Source organism: Ailuropoda melanoleuca, chromosome 12 (assembly GCF_002007445.2).
Source record: "Ailuropoda melanoleuca isolate Jingjing chromosome 12, ASM200744v2, whole genome shotgun sequence".
In the NCBI taxonomy this organism is placed as follows: Eukaryota; Metazoa; Chordata; class Mammalia; order Carnivora; family Ursidae; genus Ailuropoda; species Ailuropoda melanoleuca.
In genome coordinates this window covers 7,084,272-7,110,058 of record NC_048229.1, presented here as the reverse complement: position 1 = coordinate 7,110,058, position 25,787 = coordinate 7,084,272, and the positions used below count along the sequence as shown (strand labels likewise).

At 45.9% G+C, this 25,787-nt stretch overlaps 1 protein-coding gene across 4 annotated transcripts in view; it reads left to right on the top strand.

Moving 5' to 3' along the window:
* The window catches only part of TMEM120B (transmembrane protein 120B), a 40,695-nt gene that overhangs the window by 1,849 nt on the left and 13,059 nt on the right, over positions 1-25,787 (top strand). Inside the window, exons 1-6 of one of the 4 annotated variants that reach the window (XM_034637919.1) lie at positions 4,941-7,282; positions 7,971-8,221; positions 15,420-15,538; positions 17,255-17,371; positions 20,872-20,931; positions 21,574-21,669. In XM_034637919.1, coding sequence (XP_034493810.1) covers positions 7,261-7,282; positions 7,971-8,221; positions 15,420-15,538; positions 17,255-17,371; positions 20,872-20,931; positions 21,574-21,669 — 665 coding nt within the window. In that variant the 5' untranslated portion in view covers positions 4,941-7,260. Of the gene's footprint in view, positions 1-4,940; positions 7,283-7,970; positions 8,222-15,419; positions 15,539-17,254; positions 17,372-20,871; positions 20,932-21,573; positions 21,670-25,787 lie in introns of those variants that run through there. The other 3 variants (XM_034637922.1, XM_034637920.1, XM_002913120.4) reach the window with 3 other exon arrangements.

The following is a 25,787-nucleotide window of genomic DNA, read 5'->3' as shown; positions in this document are numbered from 1 at the left end:
GGACAGAGAGGAATTGGGAATTCTGGATTTTGTCCCCTGGTGCGCAGCAAGGGCTGAAGAACAGCTGAGTGGAGGGAAACCATGGTGTCCCCTACTCAGTTCCCCAGCAATGGGGGAACTGGAATGGACTGGGCCTTTGGGGAAGAGGGACCCTGCTGGCCTCAGGCTTTGGTGGACATCTCCCGGATCAGAGGCCAGTGATGGATGGAAGGCCACAGAGTCTCCCGTGAGTCAAGGTCATAGACGGGAGCAAAAACATTGTCTCTGTCTTCAATTCATAGATGAGGAAGCTGAAGCTTGAGAATCTAATTCACTCACCTGGGATCACACTGCTCTTCAGTGGTAAAGCTGCTACTAGAACTTAGTACTCTAAATGCTTAGTTCGGATGTCTGTCATTGTGCTGGGACGCCCCTCTCCACATCCCCCAAAATAAATATGAGAGCTTTGAACTCCCAAGATGAAGGTTTCTGGGATATGTGTATAATAAGTAGGGTGTACATTGTCACTGGGTATGTGTTGGACAGACTTGCAGATATGACACATTTATTGGGGAGCAAGGAGGTCACAACAGGTAGGCAGGTGGACAGATTGGAACTGGAAAGGAAGGATTAATTTTTTTTACCAGAAAATTCCTGTCTATCTTAATTTTCCTATATCTGCCTCAGAATCTGGGATTTGTGGGTTTCATGTTTGTATCTCTCTGATTCTGTCTTTCTTGGGGTCATACCTAATGTCTCCGTGTTTCACCTCTCCTTCCATTTTTCAAATGAAGGGAGGAAAGAGGAAACCTGATTGTCAGACCCTAGAGGATTCAAAAGGTCTTTGGAATCCCTGCACCAGAATAGTCATAATCTCTGGGACTTTCTAGAGGAAAGGATCTGTTTTCTTTTGATTTGTATCTGCCAAGGCCTCACTAGACTCAGGGGCAAGGTCAAGTGGCTATGGGGACTTTGGTTTTGGCTGGCTGGGGTTTCAGCCATGCTGGTGAATTGAGCATCAGTTTGAGACCGGCACATGTTTGGCCCTGTGGCCTGTGGTGTGACCACAGAAGGTCACTTACAGACACTGTGGCAGGTGATTTAATAAGCGTTTCCTGACTTGCATCACTGGAAACCTGACCCCATCCCTCCCCATCCAGGAAGGAGGTGGCCTGAAGAGGCCTTTCCCTAAACCTGACCTCACAGAAATGCAGGGGCCTGGTAGGCCACTGTAGAGATTTTGGCTTTTCCTACCAATGAAACGGGCATTCCTCTGGCTGCTGTGTGTAGAATAGACATGAGAGGGACAGGGTAGAAGCAAGAAGGTCAGTATTATTTTATTAAAGCCCTATGAAACAGATCCTCTTATCCCATTTTACAGAGGGAAAATCATATACCCAAAGTCACATGTCTTGTAAGTACTGGAGTCAGAATTCAAACCCAGGCTGTTGAACATCAGGGTCTATACTCTTAACCACTACCTAAGGCAGGTCTGTGCCCTGGGTACACTTTCATAAGCTTTTGTTTCTTTTCCATCTTGCATTGCCTTATGGGTCTCTTTCTTTAGAAGTGCGTTGTGTGGAAAGAACACTGGACAGGGAATCACGGTTCTTCGGTTCAGGCCTGAGGCCTGCCCCTGTCTAGTATCTAACCTTTGGCAAGCCATCTCTCTGAGCTCGAGTTTCTTTATCTACAAAAACAAAGGCTGACAATAATAACAGTAAGAGCTAACTGTATGATACATGGATTATTCCATTTAATCTAAATGACAACCCTGCTTTATACTGAGGCTAAGAGATGTTAAGTAACTTGAAAGTCATGGAATTTTGCAATTTGAACCCAGGTCTGCTGTGTACATCAGATATTTTTTGGGTTCCTAACACTGTGGGCTCCCAAAGTATCCTGAGGCTCTTGGTTTTGGGAAGAAACTTTTGAACTTGTGGGGTCTCGTTTCATTTGTACAGTGCTTTATATATGCAATAAATATATATATATATGTAATATGTAATATAAATGTTTATGCAGTAAAGCACTGTTCTCTCTCTATATATATGTATATATTGCATATATATAATACGTTAGTCAGGATTCTTAGTTGCAAGTGACAGAAACCCAGTTCAACTGGCTTTAAGCCAAAAAAAGGAGTTTATTGGCTCATATATTGAGAAGCCCACTGACAAAAGGGCTTCAGGCCAGGGTGGATCCAATGATGTTTCTGTGTGTCTGTTTCTTCTTCTTCCTTTTTAAAAAGATTTTATTTATTTATTTATTTATTTATTTTAGAGAGCAAGAGAGGGAGCATGCACGCGTGCTCAAGTCGGGGGAGGAGCAGAGGGAGAGGGACAAGCAGGCTCCGAGCTGAAGGCGTTTCTCGATTCCAGGACACCTAGATCATGACCCTAGCCGAAAACAAGAGTTGGACACATAACCAACTAGCCACCCAGGCACCCCCTCTCTGTTTCTTCTATATCAGCCTTATTCTCAGGAAGTCTCTCCCATGTTGTGGCAAAGATGTGCACTGGCAACCCCAGGCTGACATCTGCCAGCTTAGCAAATCTGGCTGAAACAGAACATCTTTTTCCTGGTAGTTCCAGCAGGAGTCCCAGGGCCAACTCTCATTGTCCTGACTCAGGTCACATGATTATCCCTTTCTTAACCAGTCACTGTGGCACAGATTGGCTGGGCCTTGGTTACATGTCTCCCCTGGAGCCCAGGACTGAAATGAGGGCCACACAAACCATACAAACTAAGAATGAGGGAGGGATAGTCCTATAAAGGAAAATGAAAATACTGGTAGTAAAAAAAGAGAGAGGGATGCTGGACAGGCATTTTTCGGGGCATGGGGTAATAGAAACAGTCTATATCTGTAATTCCCAGACTGTGTCAAGGTACCCCCAAGGAGCTTCATCACGCTCCCAGGGACACTATGGGATAATTACAGTTTTCAAGGGAAACACAATGACGTCTGTCATACACCGCTTAAACTGCCAACTTAGGGTTAGTTCACGCTTGCACGTTAGATCACACGACATTCTTTTTGATGATGTCATATCTTTGTAAAGTTAGGTTTTTAGTGATCTATGATTAAAATCAAGTGCTGTGTGAAAATCGTGTGGAAAAAGAAATGAGGGTGACAGTGTCCAATCTGATTCCAAGGCTTGAGAATTTGTGTAGAGCCCAATAGACACACACATTCCGTTAGTAAATAATTTTGGTTATTTTGGACTGAAATAAAAAATGTCTTTGTCAATTTCTTCATATTCCTTTTTTTCCCCCCAAAGGGCTACTAAGTTGTTAGGACATAAATACTTTTCAATTATTTGGCCTGAGGCCTGTGGAAAGTGTACTGAGACGCAAAGGGCACGGTGAACCAGCAAAGTCTGCGAACCTCTGTTTTATGTCCTAGATTGTGGTGGTGTTTACACAATTGTATACATTTGTCAGAATTCTTTGAGTTGTATACCTGAAAGTTGATGAATTGATATGTAAATTATACCTCAATAAAACATATTTTCAAAAATAAACCAGTATATGGCCTGTTACATATACCTCATCTCCTAACCCCTTCAGAGCTGAGGAAGCTGAGATACAAAGAGCTTACATGACTTAGCTAAGAAGCGACAGATTCTGGATATGAATAGTTAGGTTCTCCTGCCTCCCAAATGTCTGACACCCACGTCTAATACCCACACTTGCTGCTCCTGTAACACATCGCGGATCAGTCCTGGCACAGGACTCAGGATTCTTTCCAATACAGAATTGATGCCGTTGCGGTGAAGTCAACTTGCCATCCTTAGTGGTGTTTTCATGGTGATGAGTCTTAGTGAAGTATACTCAGCATCCAGAAGTCTTTATTTGAACTTGAGTCCTTGTAAAGAGAATTATATAAATGTAATCTCTCAAAAACTTGCCACGAGAGGAGAGCACTGCTCTCAGGCACCATGTTTTGGTGGTGGCCTTGCCTCTGTTGCATCCTGCGGGGTTGCCCGCCAACTTGGCAATGCTTCTGGGCCGGACCCCTGTCTGAAAATGCCATGCGGTTCCATCGCTGGCAGTTCTTGCAATAAATGTGGACTTGGGTTGTGACTCCCCAGTTCTGGATCTTTTGATTTAGCCAAGTGGTGTTGAGCGGGTGTTTCCAGATGTTTCACAGCCATGCTGAGACCTGGAGTCATTAACCTCATCTTCCCACTGGGGCAGAGCTTGGGGCCTCAGAGAACAGGAGAGGCAGCAGATTGCCTAAGTCTCCAACAGAAACTCGCTTGTTTGTGTCTTCTATACGTGGTATAAAAGGATGGTAATTAGCTGTGTAGGAGAGGAGGTATGGGCATCCCAGCTCACAGAGCCAGTGTTAGTGCTTCTGTCTCTCCCTGTCTTGTAATCCATCCTGTGTGGTTAGAAGTAATACATATCCACGAAGTTAAATATTCAAGTAGAGATATTGAAGAATTTTCAGAACACTTGTTTGTAACAGCTAAATACTGGAAACCTAATGTTCTTCTGAATGGATAATTCCACTGAACTTCCATAGAGTGGGGTATGATGAGCAGAATGAATAAACTAGAGCTGCATGTGTCAACACGGATAAATGTGTTTGAAAGAAGAGCAACATTGAGTGGAAAGTTGCAGAGACATATATAGTATGAAATGTAGGATAAAGTTAAAAACATTCAAAACAATACTATGTATTGCTTGCTGATACATGTTTATATAGTACAAGGGACTGATACTGGCCAGATTCACTATGGTAGAGATTGGGCAGGACCCTGGTGAGAAGCAAATGACTCTCCCAGAAGGGTCTCACTGAAAGGAGTTTAAAGAAGGGACTATTTAGGGGTGCCTGGGTGGGCCAGTTGGTTAAGTGACTGGCTCAGGTCCTGGGATCGAGGCCTGTATTGGGCTCCCTGCTCAGTGGGGAGCCTGCTTCTCCCTCTCCCTCTTGCCTGCTTGTGCTCTCTCTCTCTGTCAAAAAAGTAAATAAAATCTTAAAAAAAAAAAGGAGAAGAAGGAGAAGAAGAAGAGAGAAGAAGAAAGAAGAAGAGACTATTTACAGAGGTGTGGCAGTTTAAGGGTGAGGCCCCTAGAGCTGGGGCTAGTCTTGTTCTGATAGGGACGGAGGGAGGCGAGCCATCACCAGAGCTTGGCCAAAGCCTGTTGTTGGGGAAGGAGAGCAGCAGTTCAGGAGCTGTCATGGTTGAAGGCTTCCGCAAGGCAGAGGAGGCAGAAGGAACAAATGCCCCAGCTTCTCTTCCCACTGTGCATCCTATTGGCTAAACCCGAGCGGGAGGCAGGGTAAAGGAGTTCAGGAGATGCAGTCCATAGGGGTCAGCTTCCTCAGGCACAGAGAAAGAATTGATCTGGGGTGAGGATGGGGGCCGAAATAACCAGCAAAGGGGTTCCCCTCTTTGGGGGCAGAGGATAGGAATACCATCTAGAAAGAATACTTAGGGGGCTTTTAACTCTGTGCACTATTATTATTTCTTAAACTGAGGATGAGAATATGGGTGCTGATGTTTTTTTTCTATCAGTTATATGATTTTTTGTCTTTTTTTTGTATGCCTGAAATATTTCATGATAAAATGAGCAGGAGACCAAAAAGTAACCCAAGATTACCAAAAGGCTTTTAAAGAAAAACAGCTCTGGGATGCCTAGCTGTCTCAGTTGGAGGAGCATGCGACTCCTGATCTCGGGGTCGTGAGTTCGAGCCCCATGTTGGGTGTTGACATGACTTAAACAAATAAACTGAAAGAAAAGAAAAAGAAAGGCAGCTCTGTGGGTTCACTGTCAGTCATTTACATGATTAGGACCATGCAGATATTATTTGCTACAGAATCGAGTAGTGTACTATGCTTGTATTTTCTCTTTTGGAGATTTTAATTAAATTTATATAGTTAGCATTTGATTCTTTACTGGCAATCCTTGCTTATAATTAGCCTCTTTTTTTTTTTTTTTTAACCGCTTGAAGCTCCGTCCTTAGATAGTCTATCAAGTGTGTTTCTTTTCTTTGGCCTTGAACTAGACAGGTTAGGGGATGGGGGGGGTTTGCTTTGTGCTCCCGAATGGAGTGCTTTCTTCTGCAGCTGCGTGTCTGCTTTCGCGCCCCGAGCACTCTGGGTTATTTTTAGAGGTAGCAACTTGATGTGGGAGTCAATCACATTTAATACGCTGGTACTCCCTGCACCGTGTGCAGAGGGCCGACTCCCAGTGTTTGGTGTTTCCCATGTTCCAGTCCACTGCTGCCAAGTTTAGAAATAAAAATAGTGGTTTGGCAGTTTGTCATTTTCTTTAAAAGCGAAACATACATTTACCATATGGCCAGCAATTCCATTCCTAGGTATCTACCCAAGAGAAATGAAAATAGGTCTACACAAAGATTTGTAGGTGTTCATGGAAGTGTTATTTATCATAGCAAAAAGTGGAAATAACTGGAATGTCCGACAACAGGTGAATGGATAAATGACGTGTGATGCATCTATACCAAATTTTTATTGTTAAGTAGCAGTAAAAACATAGTAATACGTGCTTCCCCCCTGCTATCCAAAAGCACAGCCTTCCGGTGAAACCTTTCATAAGCCAGAATGACGTAAAGCGCAGAGTATCCCCTACTTTCTGAAAGTTCGAGTTACACTACTGCTTTTTCGAAAGACCTCCTCCATTAGTACCTGTTTTTGCTAACCAACAGAGATCTGAAGAGGATTTTCACTTTTATGAGAAAAGCCATTATTTTACTAAGGGCGGTCTTTCATAAAAGCAAAATGGCATAACACGAACTTTCAGAAAGCAGGGGTACTTGTGTATGCTACGACATGAATAAACCTCGAAAACATGATGCTAAGCGAGCGAAGCCAGGACCCAAACCGCATATTGTATGACTCCATTTATATGAACTCTCCAGAAAAGACAAATCCATAGGGACAGAAGATAGGTTAGTGTTTGCCAGGGGCTTGGAGGGAGGGGAGTGGGGGAGTGGTGAATGCTGTCATAGACTTGAGGGATCTTACTGGGTGGTGGAATGTCCGAAAACTGGCTGTGGCAATAGTTGCATAACTTGGTAAATGTATAAGCATCACTGAACTGTACACATACGATGAATGAATTTTGTGGTATGTGAATTATACCTCAAAATTGTTTAAAAAAAATGATGGCTTAGGTTTTTGGTTTGTAGAAAAACACACAACTTGATTGTTCAGAGATCTACATTTTTAGGTGCCTGTTTAGTTACTGTCTTGATGGAGGATTCATTCGACGAGGCTCCAGGTCCTTGTTTTTGGTGTCTTCAGGATGATAGTGCCCAGGGCAAGAGGTTGGTACTAATGAGTCCCAAGATTTGTGGCTTCTCTTCTTACCAGATGTGGTTGACTTTGCCCAGAAGGAAAACTGTTCTTTCGCGTTGTAATCTAGATTCTGACACTTGCCTCTGAAATGAAGACATTCAATCCAAACTGGCAAAACCAAACAGAATAAAACAGCATTTATTTGTTTATGTAATTGGGAAGTCAAAGGTATACCACCTTCAGGTGTGAGTCGATCCAGGTGCTCAAATGAAACCATCAGGGCTCAGCCTTCATCTCACTCTGCCCTGTTTTCCCGTCAGTTGGATTCATGCTCAAGCAAGACAGCTCCATTAGCTCTGGGCTCACATGAGCTCTTCCTCCTTCAAACTACTGGAAGAAGAGCTTCTCTTTTTCAGCAGTTCTGGTAAAAGCTCCCCACCCCCCCACCCCGCCCCAGCTGAGTTTTGTTGGTTTTGAATGCCTGTCCCTGAATCAGCCGCTTGGGTCCAGAGGCTGATGTTCTGATTGGCCAGGCCCAGGTCATATGCCCTGGAACCTGGGGCGGGTTCAATCCCATTCCTAGCCAGATTTTAGTAACTGAGTGTGGGGAGGGCTGGATTTCCAAAGAGACTGTGGAGACATTAACCAGAAGGGGAATGGCTGCCTAGTTGGCAAAAACAACAGAAGGCTTCCATATGGTGATCAGTTCCATTTCAGGCTACAGGTTCAAGGCTGACTGGATGAAAGCCAGGACTGGATTGCTGCAGTGGCTCATCCTGCTCCTGGAAGAACCGTTTCAAAGCACAGGTCTCATTGAGGGTCTTCTGGAGACACCCTCGTGTGCAGAGGATAGCAGGGATTCCAAGGGAGGACAAGAATTGTATTCCCTACCCCACCTCCCAGAACCACCCATGGACAGTGCCTCAAGAGACAGCTGTTGTAAAATGGTGCAACTGCTCCGGAAAATGGTATGAATATTAAATGTTGAATTACTATTTGATCTTGCAATCCCAGTTCTGGGTATATACCCAAAAGAACTGAGATCAGGGACTCCAAACATACTTATACACCCAAATGTTCATAGTAATGTTATTCACGATAGCCAAGATATGGAAGCAGCCCAAATGTCCATCGAATGATGAATGGATAAAGAAGATGTGGTCTACATATACAATGGAATATTATTCAGCCATAAAAGAGGATGAAATCTTGCCACTTGGAACGATGTCGATGGAGCTAGAGGGTATTATGCTAAGCGAAATAAGTCAGAGAAAGACAAATAACCATATGATTTCACTCATATGTGGAATTGAAGAAACAGAACAAGCAAAGGGAAAAAAGAGGCAAATCAAGAAACAACCTCTTGGGGTCGCCTGGGTGGCTCAGTCGTTAAGCATCTGCCTTCGGCTCAGGGCGTGGTCCCAGAGTTCTGGGATCGAGCCCCACATCAGTTTCCTCCACTGGGAGCCTGCTTCTTCCTCTCCCACTCCCCTGCCTGTGTTCCCTCTCTCACTGGCTGTCTCTCTCTCTGTTAATAAATAGATAAAATCTTAAAAAAAAAAAAAAGAAAAGAAAGAAACAACCTCTTAAATATAGAGAACAAACTGATCGTTATCAGAGGAGAGGGGAGTGGGTAGATGTGTTAAATAGGTGATGGGGGTTAAGAAGGGCATTTGTGATGAGCACCGGGAGATGTATGGAATTGTTGAATCACTGTATTGTACACCTGAAACTAATGTAACACTGTATGTTAACTATCTGGAACTTTGAAAAAATATAATCACTTATCCCCCCCCCGCCCCCCAAAAAAGCTCCCTGCATTTTCTTCCCAAAATATTTCTGCAAAATCAGACATAAATTTTGAAGAACTAGAAGGGTTCTCATGTTGTATGATTCAGTTAAACTATATTCTCTTCTGTTTGGCTTTCAAAAAAAAAAAAAAAAAAGACAAGTAATACATGGTTCTACTTGTATAAAGTACCTAGAGGGTCAAATTCAGAGATAGAGTAGGATGGTGGTTGCCAGGGCCTGGGGAAACAGAAAATGGAGTTATTATTTGATGGGTTTGGGGTTACAGTTGGGATGATGAAAAAGTTCTGGAGATGGATGATGGTGATGGTTTCACAATGATGTGAACATATCTAATACCACTGAATTGTACACTTAAAATTATTTTCATTTTTAAAAAAGATTTTGTTTATTAGAGCATGAGCAGGAGGGGCAGAGGGAGGAGCAGACTCCCTGCTGAAACAGGGAGTCCGCCTCGGGACTTGATCCCAGGATCCTGGGATCATGACCTGAGCTGAAGGCAGTCACTTAACTGACTGAGCCACATGGGTGCCCCTACACTTAAAATTTATTAAGATGGTAATTTTTATATGTGTTTTATTAAAATTAGGAAAAACTTGGAAATTTTAAATGATTAAAATGGTAAATTTCATATGTATTTTACCACAGTTAAAGAGAGAGATTAAGAGGTAGCTGTCTGGAGAAAAGTTAAGATCTAAGAAATAATTGATAACCTTCCTACTGCTTGTGGGACTGGTATGAGGTGGAATCCACAGAGTCTGGGCATGGGTGAGGAATGCCCTGGGAGTGGAGAGTATGTCACACTAAGGGCCCTGTTTCTAACTCTCCCCACACCTCCCCCCCCAATCCCACATCCTCAGAGCTGACAAATCCTCAGTCTGTAACTAAAGACAAGAGTGGACCAGATGCATGGTCTCCAATATAGGATCTCCCCTGGGAAGTGGTTCTAGCTGATGGCAGAGAGAAAGAACCAAAGGGGAGCAGGAGTAACTCCATATGCAGGGAACAAAATTGTGGGAAGGCTCACGGACTTCACGGACTTCCTATCCTTACTGATCTGATGCCTTTGGTTTGAGCAGAAAATATGACCAGCAGAGATTAGAGAAGCGCTGTAGAAAAGTAGATGTCATTGAGTGTTGGTGAAGTGTCGACATAAGCTGTAGGTGGGAGTGTAAATTGGTACAGCCACTCTGTGGGCAGTTTGCCAAGATCTATTACACTAAAACAAGGCTGTACACTCTGACCCAGCGATCCTTCTCTTCCCTAGAGAGATGGTTGTGTGTATACCCAGGGAGGCAGTGCAAGGATAATAGTTAATGTTGCATTGTTGGTTATAGGCAGAGACTGGAAACAACCTAAATATCCAGCAATAGGATGATGCCATAAGCTGTAGTATGTCCATAGCATGAAATACTCCATAGCCCTAAAAAGAATGAAGTATATCTATACATTCTTTTTTTTTTTTTTTTTAAAGATTTTATTTGTTTATTTGACAGAGAGAGAGACAGCTAGGCGAGAGAGGGAACACAAGCAGGGGGAGTGGGAGAGGAAGAAGCAGGCTCATAGCAGAGGAGCCTGATGTGGGGCTCGAACCCATAACGCCGGGATCACGCCCTGAGCCGAAGGCAGACGCTTAACCGCTGTGCCACCCAGGCGCCCCTATCTATACATTCTTATGTCAGTAGATCTTCAAGTCATCTTGTTGCGTGAGAAAAAGAAACTTGTGGCATCATATCTATATTCTGATGTTGTTAATATATTTTTAAAAATCAAAAGTATGTGCTTTAGGATATAAGCTAAGCTGCTATAACAAAGAGATCCCCAAATTAAAAAAAAAAAAAGGTTTAAACGAGGCAGCATTTTTCTCATGTAACAGTCCAAAGGGAGGTGTGGTCCAGAGTAAGTGGTGTTCAGTTATGTGTTGCTGTATATAACAACAATAATTACATTTTGCTCATGGATTCTGTGGGCCTTGAGTTTGGACAGGGCATAACGGGAATGGCTTAACTGTGCTCTATGATGTCAGAGGCCTTAGCAGGGAAGACTTGAATGGCTGGGAGTAACTTACATGGCTGTGGCTGGAATCATCTGGAGGTTTCTTTACCCACACATCTAAACATCTAAGCTGAAATGACAAGAATGTTTGTCTTAGTTGGGACTATTGATCAGAGTGCCTACATGTGACTTCTCAATGTGGTTAGGATTTCCATACAGCATGGTGGCCTAAGGGTAGTTGGACTCTTTGCTCTAAAAGCAAGTGTTCCAGGGGCGCCTGGGTGGCACAGCGGTTGGGCTTCTGCCTTCGGCTCAGGGCGTGATCCCGGCGTTGCGGGATCGAGCCCCACATCAGGCTCCTCCGCTATGAGCCTGCTTCTTCCTCTCCCACTCCCCCTGCTTGTGTTCCCTCTCTCTCTGGCTGTCTCTATCTCTGTCAAATANGTTGGGACTATTGATCAGAGTGCCTACATGTGACTTCTCAATGTGGTTAGGATTTCCATACAGCATGGTGGCCTAAGGGTAGTTGGACTCTTTGCTCTAAAAGCAAGTGTTCCAGCAAATAAGGCAGAAGCCACATGGCCTTGCATGACTTTTTTCCCAGAGACTGTAGTGTTGCTCCTGCCATATTTTATTGGTCAAACCAGCCACAAGCCTGTCTATGTTTAAGAGGTGGGAACAGAGATCCCACCTGTTTATGTGAGGAGTGCTAAAGAACGGGTGATCATGTTTTAAAACCACCACAGGTGGGAAGCTCTGTCACATGAGGTCACCCGAGGCTGTACTACAGCTTGGCTGAGGAAGGGACATTGGACTTTGCCATTGACATCATGTGGCTTCCATCTCTGGTTTCAAGGTAACTGCACCTGTTGTCGCCGTATCCCAGCCAGGGAAATGGACAGTGGAGGGCAAGCAGCTCCTTACAAGATGTGGTTCAGAACCTACACACATCACTTCTACCTGCATCCCTTTGGCTAACTCGTAGTCCTGCTGCTACACATAGCTGCAAGGGAGGCTGGGAAATGTCTGTTAGTGGGTGGCCACATGCCCAGCTGCTACTCAGTGGGGTCCTGTTACTAAAGGAAGTAAAGGAGAATAAGTACTAGGAACAACTCATTTTTGCAAGTGTGTATTTTTCATATATATGTGCATATATATATAGAAATAGGTCTATATAGAATATAGAAATGCATAGATAAGTAGACTACAGTCTGGAAGAATACACAGACGGAAGTCTAAAGAAAGTGGTAACAGTAGTTATCTCTGGAGAAAGGGGAAAATACAGGATGTGGGATATTCGTAGCCACCTTCAGCCATAGCTGTAGTGTTTTAATTTTTAACGAGGATAATGTCTTCATGTTTTACTTAAGAAATTAAATATTAATTTAAATCCAAGAGGGCCTGGTGAGCATCTGGCTGCTGATGTTGCAGTCTTGATCTTATCTTTCTGTGGTGGGACCCAGCACCAGAGAGTGCCAGGAGGCAGCATGGTCCTTTATCTTCCAGGAGCCGCAGCTGCTGTTTCCGGGGACTCTTGGTTCAGAAGCCCCACCTGCTCAAAGCCTTGGGAGCTCTCTGCCCCCATCCTTCCTGTCCCATTCTGGAGGGTTTCCTTTATTACTAGCAGATGAGTTGAACGTAGAGGGCCAAGGAATTCAAAAGGGAGTAAATCACACTGCGCTGTCTACAGATTACTTGTTAATTACAGAGGGGAACCTGGCCACTGTAAATGGAGAAAGCAGTGGGCAGCAAGCAATCAAAGTTAACATCACAGACACTGTGTCCCTCCTGATAGACACCGAGGACACAGCATCACTTTAATGGCATTTCTGCCCCAAATGCATAACCAGAATTCACTGATGAGGAAATATCTGACAAACCCAGGTGGGAGGGACATTCTTCAAAACAACTGGACTGAACCCTTTAAAAACGTCCATGTCAGGAAAGACAAAGAAAAGTTGAGGAACTGTTGTAGACTAAAGGAGCCTAAAGAAATATGATGATTTGATCATTGTACTATGGATATATAAGAGAATGCCATGTCCTTTTTTTTTAAAGATTTTATTTATTTATTTGAGAGAGAGTGAGCAGGAGTGGGGAGAGCAGCAGAGGGAGAGGGAGAAGCAGGCTCCCCACTCAGCAGGGAGCCTCACCCCAGGTTTGATCCCAGGACCACAGGATCATGACCTGAGCCAAAGGCAGATGCTTAACCGACTGAGCCACCCAGGCGCCCTGAGAATGTCGTGTTCTTCGCAGATATGCACTGAAGTATTTAAGAGTAAAGAAGCATGTTGTCTGTGACCAACTCCCAAATGGTTTAGAAAGGAGTAGGCAAACTTTTTTTGGCAGAAAGTCTAGGTAACGAGGATTCTAGGCTTTGGCGGGCCATATGGTCTGTGTCACAACTACTCACTGTGCTGTTGTAGCGCCGGAGTAGCCGCGATAATATGTAAATGAATGGGTGTGGTTGTGCTCCAATGGAGTTTATTTATGGATACCGACGTTCCAATTTCATATACTTCTCACGTGTCGTGAAATATTCTTCTTTTGATTTTTTTTTTTCAACCAGGCAAAAACCATTTCTAGCGTACTGCCCGTACAAATTCTGGTGGCTGGAGATTTGGCCTGTAGCTTGTAGCTCACTGATGGCTGATATAGAAAAAGAACACACACACACACACACACACACACACGGAATAAAGCAAATATGTATGCCATAATGCCAACATAGTGAGTCTGGGTGAAGGGCATAGGGGAGTTCTTCATACTATTCTTACAATTCTTCAGCAAGTTTGAAATTATTTAAAAATAAAACATTATGGGGCGCCTGGGTGGCACAGCGGTTAAGCGTCTGCCTTCGGCTCAGGGCGTGATCCCGGCGTTATGGGATCGAGCCCCACATCAGGCTCCTCCGCTATGAGCCTGCTTCTTCCTCCCACTCCCCCTGCTTGTGTTCCCTCTCTCGCTGGCTGTCTCTATCTCTGTCGAATGAATAAATTAAAATCTTTAAAAAAAAAAATAAAACATTACATGAAAGACATGATTTTCTTCCCCGGGGACCCAGGAAGGAGAGAGCGAGGATGCTGTGTGAATTCAGGAAACCAAGCCCTCTCATCTCAGGGTCAGGGGAGACTTGCTCAAAGTTTTCTTTGATGTTCCTAATTGTTATCTATTCACTTCATTGCCTTCACATCTTTATTTTCTGGCTTGACTGTCATATCTAGAGACCCCTCTTGGCACATATGAGTGTTTAGGCTCTGGTCTCACCCTTTGACCATCCCCTTTTTTTCTGCCTCTGGTAAATACATTTCTCTACCACCCATGAAAACAGACACTTTAAATATGTTCATTGGATTATCGTTTCTAATTTCATCGTCTCTGTCTCTCATATTGTTTCCTCCACATTGCTGGTGCTTGTCTTAGATTACCAGAACTCTAGAGGGAGGGGGTTGTTTCTGAGCATATGGTGTAATGTTGGGGGAGGTGTGCTGGGGCAGCGTGATGGAGAAGTTGCTGTATTCATCCTCCTTGCCTTGGGGTAAAGCCTGTTGTATTTCCCCGGGGCTTGTGGCCCTGAATGGTTATTTCCAGGGCGTTGGGGTAGGGAAGGCTGGCTTTAAAGGAAGAGGTGCGTCCTTTTCTTAGTTGACATAGCAAGAACTGTCTTCATTGCCAGGATCAGAAACCCGACTCAAACTGGCCTAAGTGAAAAGGAATTTATTAATTCATATCACCAAGAGCCTTGCATTCAGACCTGGTTAGATCTAAGGGGTGAATTGATGCTGTGAGAATTCTGTCTTGCACTGTGCTGAAATTCTGTTTTCCTTTTAGGCTTCATTTGCTCAGCAGCCCCAGGTGCACTTTCTACCAGATTAGCAAACCCAGCAGGAGGGCGTTTCTAAACCAATACTTCTAAACCAGAGTCCCAGGGCTGACTCTCATTGGCCCAGTTTCAGCCATGTGTCTACCTCTGAACCAGTCAGTGGCTGGGGGATTGGAGGTTATTGATTGGCCAGGCCTGGATCACATGACCGCTGTTGGCATGGAGACTGTTAGCTCTCCTCAAACCATCTGGACCAAGAAGAGGTTGATGAGAGAGGTATGCCTCTCAGAGGCATATTTGGTTGCTATTGCTATTAGGAAGGAGGAACTGGGGTAGGAGAAAAAAAAATAGTTCTTACACAAGTACGGTGCCTTGCTACCTACCCTACTTCCAGTCCTACTTGTCTAAGCCGCATCTTTGATAGTAGTAGCTGTGCGTCATCTCAGCTGTCAAACTGACTTCCACAGTCATGTCCAACTGTGAAAAACGACCCATTCACCTTCTCCCATACACCCTGCTTGGGCTCTTCCATCCCTCAGGAAACCCACAGGATCTACAAGCAGAAGCTGGAGGAGCTGACCTCACTCCAGACTTCGTGTAGCAGCTCCATCAGCAAGCAGAAGACGCGTCTGAAGGACCTAAAGCACGCACTCCAGAGGTAGGCGAGGCTGAGCTCCCTGGGTTCTAAGGGACAGAAACCCAACTCAAAGCTGGCTGAAGCAGAGAATGGAAATTTTAATGGAAAAAAACAGAAGTAGCTTCAGACATTACTGGATCCAGGGGTCAAAAGTTGTTTTTAGGAATCTGTTGTCTCTCCTCCCGCCCCCACTTCTAGATTCTGTCTTTCTCTAGATTGGCTTCACCCTTAGGCTGAGCCGCCTCCCCTGACTGAAATGGCTACCAGCAGTGCCAGACTTATATCTTCCAGACTTACATCCTCCAGCCTTACTTCCTATTGGTTTGGTTTGGTTACCCAGCAGAATAACTTGTTTTTCAGTGAAACTTCTGGGTGTGATCCTAGTTGGCTGAAATTGGTCACGTGCTCATTTGTGAACCAATCGCTGAGACTCTGGTTAGGCAAGACTAGGTCATGCGCTTAATTTATGGACCTGGGGGCTGGGATAGCCTTACTGGAACTATATAGAGGGGGGAAAGAGGAGGAGAGGTAGTTTTCCAGAGGAAAGTTGTTATAGGTCTTTGGTGGAGGTGGTAGGAAGTCTGGCATCCCCAGAGGGAAATACTTGAGCTCACGACTTAGTTCAGTTCTTGAGGCCACGATCGTATGTTCACTTCTTAGTCCTCATGCCTTCATGGTTTGGGAAGTGCTTTCATCCCCCATAGGTGAAGGAGTCCAGTGGCTGCTGTGATCCCCAGGAAAGCAAGGAGACCGAGGCTCTGAGTGACTTATCCCAGTTGACTTAGCTAACTCCACACCATAGTGTGTAACTCTTGGTCAATTCTTCCCTTCCCTTGTGGACAATTTTTGCAAACATTACTGATTATATTTCTAATCTTGGGTGACCATTTTGGAAATGGGGGCCCATTAGTCATGGAGTAAGAGTGTGGATGGTTCCATGTAACGACACCGCCACTCTTGGAAAAACATATCTTACTGATGGTAAGACTCAATAGTCTTTATCAGTCTAGGATTTTTCGACCCTGGCACTGTTGATAATTCGGCTGCAGGGTCTGTCTTGTGTGTTCTAGGATGTTTAGCGGCATCCCTGGCCTCTACACCCTAGATGCCAATAGAACCCTCCACCCCTGTTTGACAAACAAAATGTTCCTAGGTGTTGCCAAGTATCCCCAGTTGAGAACCATTGGGTTAGAAGGTTGACCCAAGAGGACACACCTACTATTCTGAGAGGGTGTCCACTGGCTTGTTTTTCTGGTTTTGAGAGTTAAATATCACCAAGGAAAAACAGACAGTGATCAGTTGGTTGCTAATACTTTTAAAGCACTTTCCTGTCTGCCCTTCTACTAATGTTCAGACTTTTCTTTTAGAAGAGTCAGAAGCGTGGTATTGCCTCTAGAGGTCCATTGAGCTCATACTGATCCTTGATACCAAGGATCATTCTAAATGTGTTATATTTGGTGTACTCACTCAGTCCTCACATTATTGTCCATGAGGTAGGCTTGATGCTACCCCTGTTTTTCAGGTATGGAAAATGAGGCAAAGAGGTAAAAGGACTTTCCCAAGGTCACAAGGCTAGCAGGGACCCAGTGTCAAACCCACAGGGTGCAGAGGGAGAATTGAGGTTGTAAGAAGCATCGAGATAGAAAGACGGGAGGGCAGTGCCCAGAGCTCCCACATTCTTCCTCCATTCTGAGTAACAGCCCTGCTTCTCCTATGCCCACACCTCTGACCAAACAGGTACAAGAAGCATGCCAGTCGGGAGGAGGCAGAGCTCATTCAGCAGATGAGTGCCAACATCAAGGAGCGGCAGAATATCTTCTTCGACATGGAGGCCTACCTGCCCAAGAAGAATGGGTAGGAGCTGGGAACTTATCGCATCCCTGCTGCGGGCAGACGCCCAGGCTTAGAGTACCTGGTCTGTGTGACTCCCACCTCCCTGCTGGAGCTTGAGGTTGAGGGGAAAGAAGGGAAGCAAGGGCAGAAAAGAGAAGGAGTCTTCCTCATACGTTCGTCCATGGAGCAGGAGGGGATCTCAGGGTGACCTTCCTGGTGACTGTCAGAGGGCTTTTGTGAGGAACTAGGTACAAGATCTGGTTTCTAGCACCTGCCACATGCCTGGTGCCACCCGAGGTTAAGAGGAAAGATGTTTTCTCCCAAAGAACAAACATTTATTTATTTTATTTTTATCTTAAATTCCAGTATAGTTAATAGACAGTATTATATTAGTTGCAGGTGTACAATAGAATGATTCAACACTTCCATACATCACCCAGTGCTCATCACAAGTGCCTTCCTTCATACCCATCACCTTGTTCACTCCCCCCGCCCCCTCACCTCTGGTAACCATCAGTTTGTTCTCTGTAGTTAAGAGTCTATTTCTTGGTTTCTCTCTCTCTCTCTCTCTCTCTATTTTTTTTCCTTTGAGAACAAACATTTAGCGCCTGCTGTATGCCTAGCATTGTGCTGGGGGCTCTTGAATTGTCTACAGCTTGGTGAGTCAGACCCAGGTATCCAAATTCTACAAGGTTCAAAGACATTAGGGGGTGTTTTGCTCAGGTGACAGCCCAGGTTTGTATGTGAACACTCTGACTCCAGAGCTTGTGTTCTTTCTGTCTTCCTCCTTTGGAGAAGTCCCATTTCCTCCCTCAAGTGACATCACTGCCACCTGTCCCAGAGCAAGATCAGACAGTGTTGTATCGAAACCTGAGGTGGGTTGCTAAGTGCGCTCCCATCACTGCCCTGTGGCCCTTTCTCCCGCTTTGGCCTAGCACTGAGTCAAAGCCCCCATCAGGAGGCTTACTAGCCCTTTTACACTTGAAGCCATTCCTCTTGGCTTCTCCTCTTTTGCCATATTTGGTGAAAATTTCCCTGAGTTGGGTGGTGAAAATTTTCCATAGAATGAAACCGCATGACCTTTTTTACAATGTGGCTCAGATCCACTTTCCCAGCTCCAGTCTCCTCCGTGCATTTTACATCAGTTGGCAATCTTTGGATTACAAATGACAGAAAGCCCAACTCAAAATGCTTAAAAAAAAAATAGGCGATTTATTGGCTCATGTAACTTAAAAGTGCGGATGTTGCTGTGGGTCTGGCTGGATCCTGCTTCAGTATCAAATGATACTGTTAGGCTCTGTCTATCAGTGAGCTTTCCTTTTACTCCCTTTGCCATGTGTGTTTTGTTCTTAGGGAGACTTTTCTATCCAAGCTGGCCCCAGGAGCTCTGGGTTTGCTTTCTTCCAGCTTAGCAGTTCCAGTAGAGAAAGCCTCTTTGTTTCTTAGTAGTTCTGGGAAAAGTCCTAGGACTGAGTCTCATTGGCCTGTGACCAGTGTGTCACATATGACCCTTATTAACCCAATCAGGAGGATGCACTGCTCTGATTGGCTAAGCCTGGGTCCTGTGCCTTAGCCTAGGACCTGGAGGGAAGAGATTCTCTGAAGGGAAATGTCACAGCTCTTTCAGGAAGTAGGGACTGTATCGCTAGGTGAAAAGAACTTTATGTTCTTTTTACACCTGTGTTCCAGTTACACCAGACCGGAAATGCCCCTAGAATTTACTCAGAGTGAGAAAGTAGACTTTTCCGTTTGCTTTTCTCCTCTCAACCTTCTACTTATCCTTCAAAGCCCTGTTCAGATGTTACCAACGCAATGAAGCCCTTCCAAAACCCCTTTCCCTCTGTAGAATTACACCCTACCTCCCCCGAGATTTCATAACCCTTTACTTGCACCTTTATTAGTGCCGTTAGAGTACAGGCTATTGTAACAAAAGCCCAACAATATGGGGGCTCAAACAAGGGGGAGGTTTCTCTTCTCATACATAGCAGTCCAGAGGTGAGTGGACCAAGAGTGGCGGGCTCATGGAGTCATCTAGGGACTGGGGGCCCTTCCAACTCCAGCTCACTGCTTTACCACCCTTCAGGGAGTTGTCCCCATCTGCATTCCCAGAGCTGGCTCGCACCGTCACATCCTCAGGAAGTGGAGGGCAAGCAGATGCTTTTTACAAAAAAAAAAAAAAGTTTGCCATTTCCAGGTGAAGCCAAAAACACACATATTCTATAATCCAGAAATTCCACTCCTGTCTTATGTATAGCCAGTGGAAATGAGTGCTTCTGCCCTTGAATAGACACGCATAAGAATGTTGACAGCAAAGAGTCCAGACACAAAAGGCCCCATGTTGCATGAGTCTTTTTGTATGAAATGTCCAAAATAGGCAAATCTGTAGATGTAGAGTAGATTAGTGGTTGCCAGGTGCTGGGGGGAGGGAGGAAAGGGAGCAACTGCTCACAGTATATGGGCTTTCTTTTGAGATGATGAAAATGTTCTAGAATTAAGTAATGGGGATGGTTGTACAATGTTGTGAATATACTGGAAACCCTGAAGTTGTATATTTGAAAACACTGCTGTTATTGGAGGGGGGGGCTGGCTGGCTCAGTCGGAAGAGCGTGCAACTTTTGATCTCAGAGTCGTTAGTTCAAGCCCCACCTGGGGTATAGAGATCGCTTAAATAAATAAAACTTAAAAAAAAAAAAAGTGACATTATGGTATGTGAATTATATCTCAGTTAAAAAAAAAAAGAACGTTCACAGCAGCTGTATTTCTTTTTTTCTTTTTTTTTTTTTTAAGATTTTATTTATTTATTTGACAGAGAGAGAGAGAGAGAGAGACAGCCAGCAAGAAAGGGAACACAGGCAGAGGAAGTGGGAGAGGAAGAAGAAGGCTTCCAGCAGAGGAGCGTGATGCGGGGCTCGATCCCAGAAGGCCGGGATCACGCCCTGAGCCGAAGGCAGACGCCTAACGACTGAGCCACCCAGGCGCCCCAGCAGCTGTATTTCTATTAGCCAAAAACTGAAAACAACTTCAGTGTTTGTCAGTAGTAGAATGAAGAAATAAGTTGTGGTATCTCCACTCAGGGGCATACTATATACAGACAACGTGGATGAATCTCACAGACATAATATTGGGGGAAAGAAGCTGGGCATAAACTATACTGTAGGTTATACTTCAATTTTAAAAAGAATGCTTTTTAAACTGACCTAGGAATTGTACACATGCCTTCTTCACTTCATTGGCTGGAACTTAGTCACATGCTCACGTTTGCTGCAAGGGAGCCTGGGAAATATGGTTTCTGAGCCAGCTAAAATGGGGGAAAATGGGTTAGTCATGACTGTTGTGTGCCATAGTTGTCACATTCTCTACTTAGCCATTATTCTCCATGTGAGAATTTTACTGCTGAGTTTAGCACCCTGTTTTCTAACATCGGTGCTCAATGCATGCTTATTGTTTGAACGTTTTTGGTTGGGGCCCACTCCCAGGGCTGGTAAGGAATGAGTCAGCCCTCACAGGTACTTTCCTTCCAGGCTCTACTTAAATCTCGTCCTTGGCAATGTGAATGTGACCCTTCTCAGCAACCAGGCCAAGTAAGTATCTCCGACCCCCCACCTGGCTTTAGGGAATCCAGGCATTTTGCTCTTTCAACTTAGGAGAAATGAACCTAGCTAGAATTTTTGCATAAATAAAAAAATTTAATAGTTGGGGCTCTGGCTCTTGGTCTTTCTGACACTCTCCTTCTCAGTGGGGAGGCCACCCTGGGACGGTTCCTTCCTTCTTTTCATGCAGTCAGTATGTTGGGGGAACAGAACGGCTCCTGCTCCATTACACTTCTTATCAACACACAGTTCTCCTGGGAAGCAGGCGGTACCATCCACCTGAAATCAGTCCATCCCAGGGGCAGTAGAGCCGTGTGTTTCTGCTGCAGTAGCTGGTTAGGGAGGAACCCATCATCCCCTGCACATCTCCATCAGCAACCCGGAGACCTACCCCAGGGGTCCAGGGATGTGGGAAGCTTTGCACGTTGGTCCTCTTTCTTTAATTGATCATCACCATTAATTCAAGGCCAGAGCTTTCCTTTAGTGGGACCAAAAGGTTCTTGTGGACAGTGGGTGGTGCTAGGGGAAGAATCGAATGGGGCTGAGGATTCTGCCCCCAGATGGGATATAGTTACATCACTGTAACTATAGTCATAGTTACATGACCTTTCCTGGGGGTGTCTGTCACTGCAGATTTGCTTACAAGGATGAGTATGAGAAGTTCAAGCTCTACCTGACCATCATCCTGCTCCTGGGTGCTGTGGCGTGTCGGTTTGTCCTTCACTACAGGTAACAGGAAGTGTGGTGGTGTGCGTAGGCGTGGGGGGGGGTCTCTCCTGCATCTGTAGTGTTCGGTGGATTGTCAGTAGAGAGCCTCTTCTCATGTGAAACAGCAGTCCTGTCCACTCGACCTCCGTCCAGCAGTATCTACTGGACAGCGACTGGAGAGACCTTATAACTAGTAGTTAGGGAAGAGCCCAATGGCACACCCACACAGTGGATTATTATTCCAATAATAAATAGGCATAAAGTAGTGACACACGCTGCAACATGGATGAACCTGGAAAACATTGTGTTCAGTGAAAGAAGTTAGTCACAAAAGGCCACATATTGTATGATTCCATTTATATGAAATATGCAGCACAGGCAAATCTATAGAGACAGCAGATTAGTGGTCAGGAGCTGGGTGGAGGGGAGGTGGGGGCGGGTACTGTTGATGGGTATGGGGTTTCTTTTGGAGTGAGGAGAATGTTCCAGAATTAGAGGTGTTGAATGTACAGCTCTGTGAATATACTAAAAATTAATGAATTATACATTTTGAAAGGGTGAATTTTATGGTATGTGAATTATATATCAATTATACAAAGAGAAAGAGAAAGCAGGAAAAAAGGAAAGGAAGAAGGGAAAGAAGAAAAGAAAGATACATCACAGACTGCCTGGGTTTGAGTCCTGGCTTTGAGACCAACTGTCTGTCACCATGAGCGGGTTCCCAGCCTCAGTCTCCCCATCTGTAAAATGAGGGTGACACCAGGCTTTGTTAACACTGTGCGTGGTGGGCTCTGCCCAGGCCTGGCACCAGTGGTGTTGGTGAGAGCGTCAGCCACTGCTTTTGGTGCCGGCCGAGGCCACGTGGCTCTGAGAGGCTGAGCCGGTGGGCTCAGGCTGCCTTGCCTCAGGGGGTTTCGTTTCTCCCTCTGGCCTCGGGTTTTGTGCCCCAAGGGGAGGCGGGGGAGTACAGCTTGGGCATTTGGCCCGTGTGTCAGGGCTTTATGTCCTGGCAGGTGCTTGGCTGGGAGTCCAGTTTCTGGTCTGGCCACTTGAATGTCCAGACAAAGGCTCTTTTAGGTCCTGGGCCCGTGCCTGCCTGCTGCCTCGGGCCTGGCCTGCTTGCCCAGAGGGTAAAAGCTGCACACATCAGTACTGCCTGCTCACATGCCCCTCTGGAAGGGATAGACGTTCTTGATGTGCAACCAGATTCCCCAGCGCTGGGACATCTCGGCCCTCAAAGGGCAAACCTGTGGTGTGTTGTCAAGTTTGAAAGTTCAGCAGGGGCCTGAGTCTTTAAAGATTTCCCGGGGCTATTGTAATGAAGCGCCACGAACTGGACGGTTTGGAACAACGGAAATCTATTTTCTCACAGTTGTAGAGGCCAGAAGTCTGAAATGAAGGTGTTGGTGGGACTGTGCTCTCTGAAGGCTCTGGGGGAGTATCCTGCCTCTGGGGGCTGCCAGCTTCCTTGGCATTCCCTGGCTTAAAGCTGTTTCCCTCCAGTCTCCGCCTCATGTGCCTCAATCTCCGTCCCCATGTGTCCCTCTCTCTTGGCCTTCTTAGGAGGACACCAGTCTTTGGATTCAGGGCCCACCCTAACCGGGTATGACCTTATCTTAACTAATTCCATTTGCAAAGATCCTATTTCCAAATAAGGTCATATGCTGAGGTTCTGGGTGGACCTGAATTTTGAGGGAACACTATTCAACCTAGTATACCTTCCATGGGTTAAAAATAGGACAGGGGAAGGGGGCTGGACCGGCAGCTCATCCCTATTCCGCTCTTCAGTGAAGTTTGCCCTGCTGTTTGACCTTGGGCAAATGACCTAACCTCTCCCCACCTTGGTTTCTTCACACACAAAATGAGGAGAATGGGAGGTAGTTGGTAGGATGGCTGAGAGGACTGGATAGGCTCTATTTGCAGTGTTTAGAGTAGTGTGCTTGGTGCATACGTGCCCTCTAAGTGTGAGCAGTTGGGATTCCTGCCACCATTTTGTGCTAGGGTTGGGCAGGCTGCAAGAGACCACAGCTTAATATCCAGTGCATCCAAGGAGCGGGATTCTCTTTCCTTACTCCTGCCCCCGTAGGATGGTTTCCTTGCTGTGTGCCCCACCGACAAGCCCTTCTATGGTGCCTGTAAGTCTGGGCCTGAGGGTGGCCAATGTCCTTCAGAACAGTGGGTCCTAGTCCAGCCCTGCCACTCACAGATTGTGTGACCTTGAGTAGAGCCCTTGTTCTCTCTGTGTCTGCTTCTTCGTCTTCCCCATGGCCGAAGACATCTGCCCATGTTGTCTGGTCCTCAGGAGGCTTTGGTGAGGCTTCCGGAGAGTGGGATGCCTCTTTCTTCTGCCTTCAGGCCAAGAGGCTGTGTCTAGTTGGGATTGTCCTCTATCGGGATTGGGTTTTGAAGGTTCAGGAAAAAGGTGGTTGGAGTTAAGCTCAGGTTAGTTGGGCTTGGGCTTGGATCTCACTCCTGGGGAGCTCACTTCCTCTCTCTGAGCCTCAGTATCCTCATCTGTGAAATGGGAAGTTGTCCTGTCTTGGTGTGTTCCCCTCAAAGCAACCCCTAAGACAAGCATTTGAGTGCCAGTAGTTTCTTTGGGAGGTGATCCCAGGAAACATTGGTAGGGAAATAGGAAGTGAGATGGGAGGGGCTCCCCTGTAGGCATCTGGAGTCCAGTGCAGCTGAGGAAATGGGGGACAGCATGGAACAGGCCTCTGTTACCCATTTGAGGGACAAGGGAGCAAGGGTATTTATCTTCCAACTGCTGTTGGTCAGGGGAGTTGAGGACTGCTTCCAAAGGGCATTAATTCCCCCTCCCTCCTGATCTGCCTCTTGCACCAGCAGAATGAGCTCTGGGGGCCTGCGAAAGCCCCCAGGCATGCCAGGAATGGCAGGGTCTGGCTGTCGGAGTCATGTGGACGGGCATAGATGTGGTAAGTGCATCTCTCTGCCATGGGAAACAGTCCTGTAGGCTTGGTCTAGGACTCGGAGAGATCATCCGCGTAAAATGCCTGCAGCTTTGCAAGTTCCCAGTAATTAGAGCCGGCCTGGCATGGTCTGAGTCACGGTCCCCGAAGAGGTGCATGTTCTAATCCCCAGAACCTGCGAATATGTGACCTTACTTGGCAAAACGTCTCTGCAGATAGACTGAGTGAAGGAACTTGAGAAGAGATTATCCTGGATTATTCAGGGGGCCCAATTTAAGTCCAAGGGTCTTTATAAGAGGGAGGTGGGAGGGTCAGAGTCAGAGAAGGAAATGTGATGCCAAGCCATGAAACGAGGAATGCAGGTGCCTCTAGAAGCTGGAGCAGGTCAGCAAGTGGATTCTCCCCGAGAGCTTCCAGAAGGAACTCAGCCCTGCTGACCCATTTCAGACTTCCGGCCTCCAGGACTGTGAGAGAATAAATGTGTGTTGCTTTCAGCCGCTACGTTTGTGGTCTTTGTTACAGCAGCAACAGGGAGCTCATACACTCTGGAAGAGAAGGCTGAGGCCGGCACCTCAGGCATGTCCCTAAAGTACTGGGGCCATAAAACTTTCTTTTCATTCCCCTCTGTATGGGTAAGATGTAGGAAAGGACCAATGAAAAACGTCCTGGTAACCACGACTCATGACTGGGTCTGCCTCCTGCCTGGAGGTGAGCTCAGATGTCGGTGTCCGAGTGACCCTCTGCCCTGGGGAGGCCATCCCCACCCCAACACCCCATTCAAGTCAAGTAGGCCTTTGATTTCCTCAGAGTTAAGTGTCGGAGACTCATTTCTCAGGCTTTGGATTCTCTGTGATACTTCTCAAAATTGTAACAGGGAATGCTGGTAGCCCTTTCTATGCCTCAGGCACCATTCCACGTGCTTCCTGTGTTAAGCTCAGCTGATGCTCACAGCAGCTTACACGGGAGCTGCTGTCACTCTCCGCACTTCAGCTCAGGAAGTGATTGCATGGGAGAATCACTGACTTGCCCCTGGTCCCACGGCTGGGAAGAGGCAGAGCTGGGATTTGAACTCAGGCCCTGTGCTTCCAGAGTCTGTTTCTGGCCTTCACAAGACTGCCTTTGCAGGCAATGGTTCGGGAGGGCTTGGGGTTGAAAGTCTGTCATCTGTTACCACAAAACAGGGTCACATAGCTTAAAAGACAACCTTCC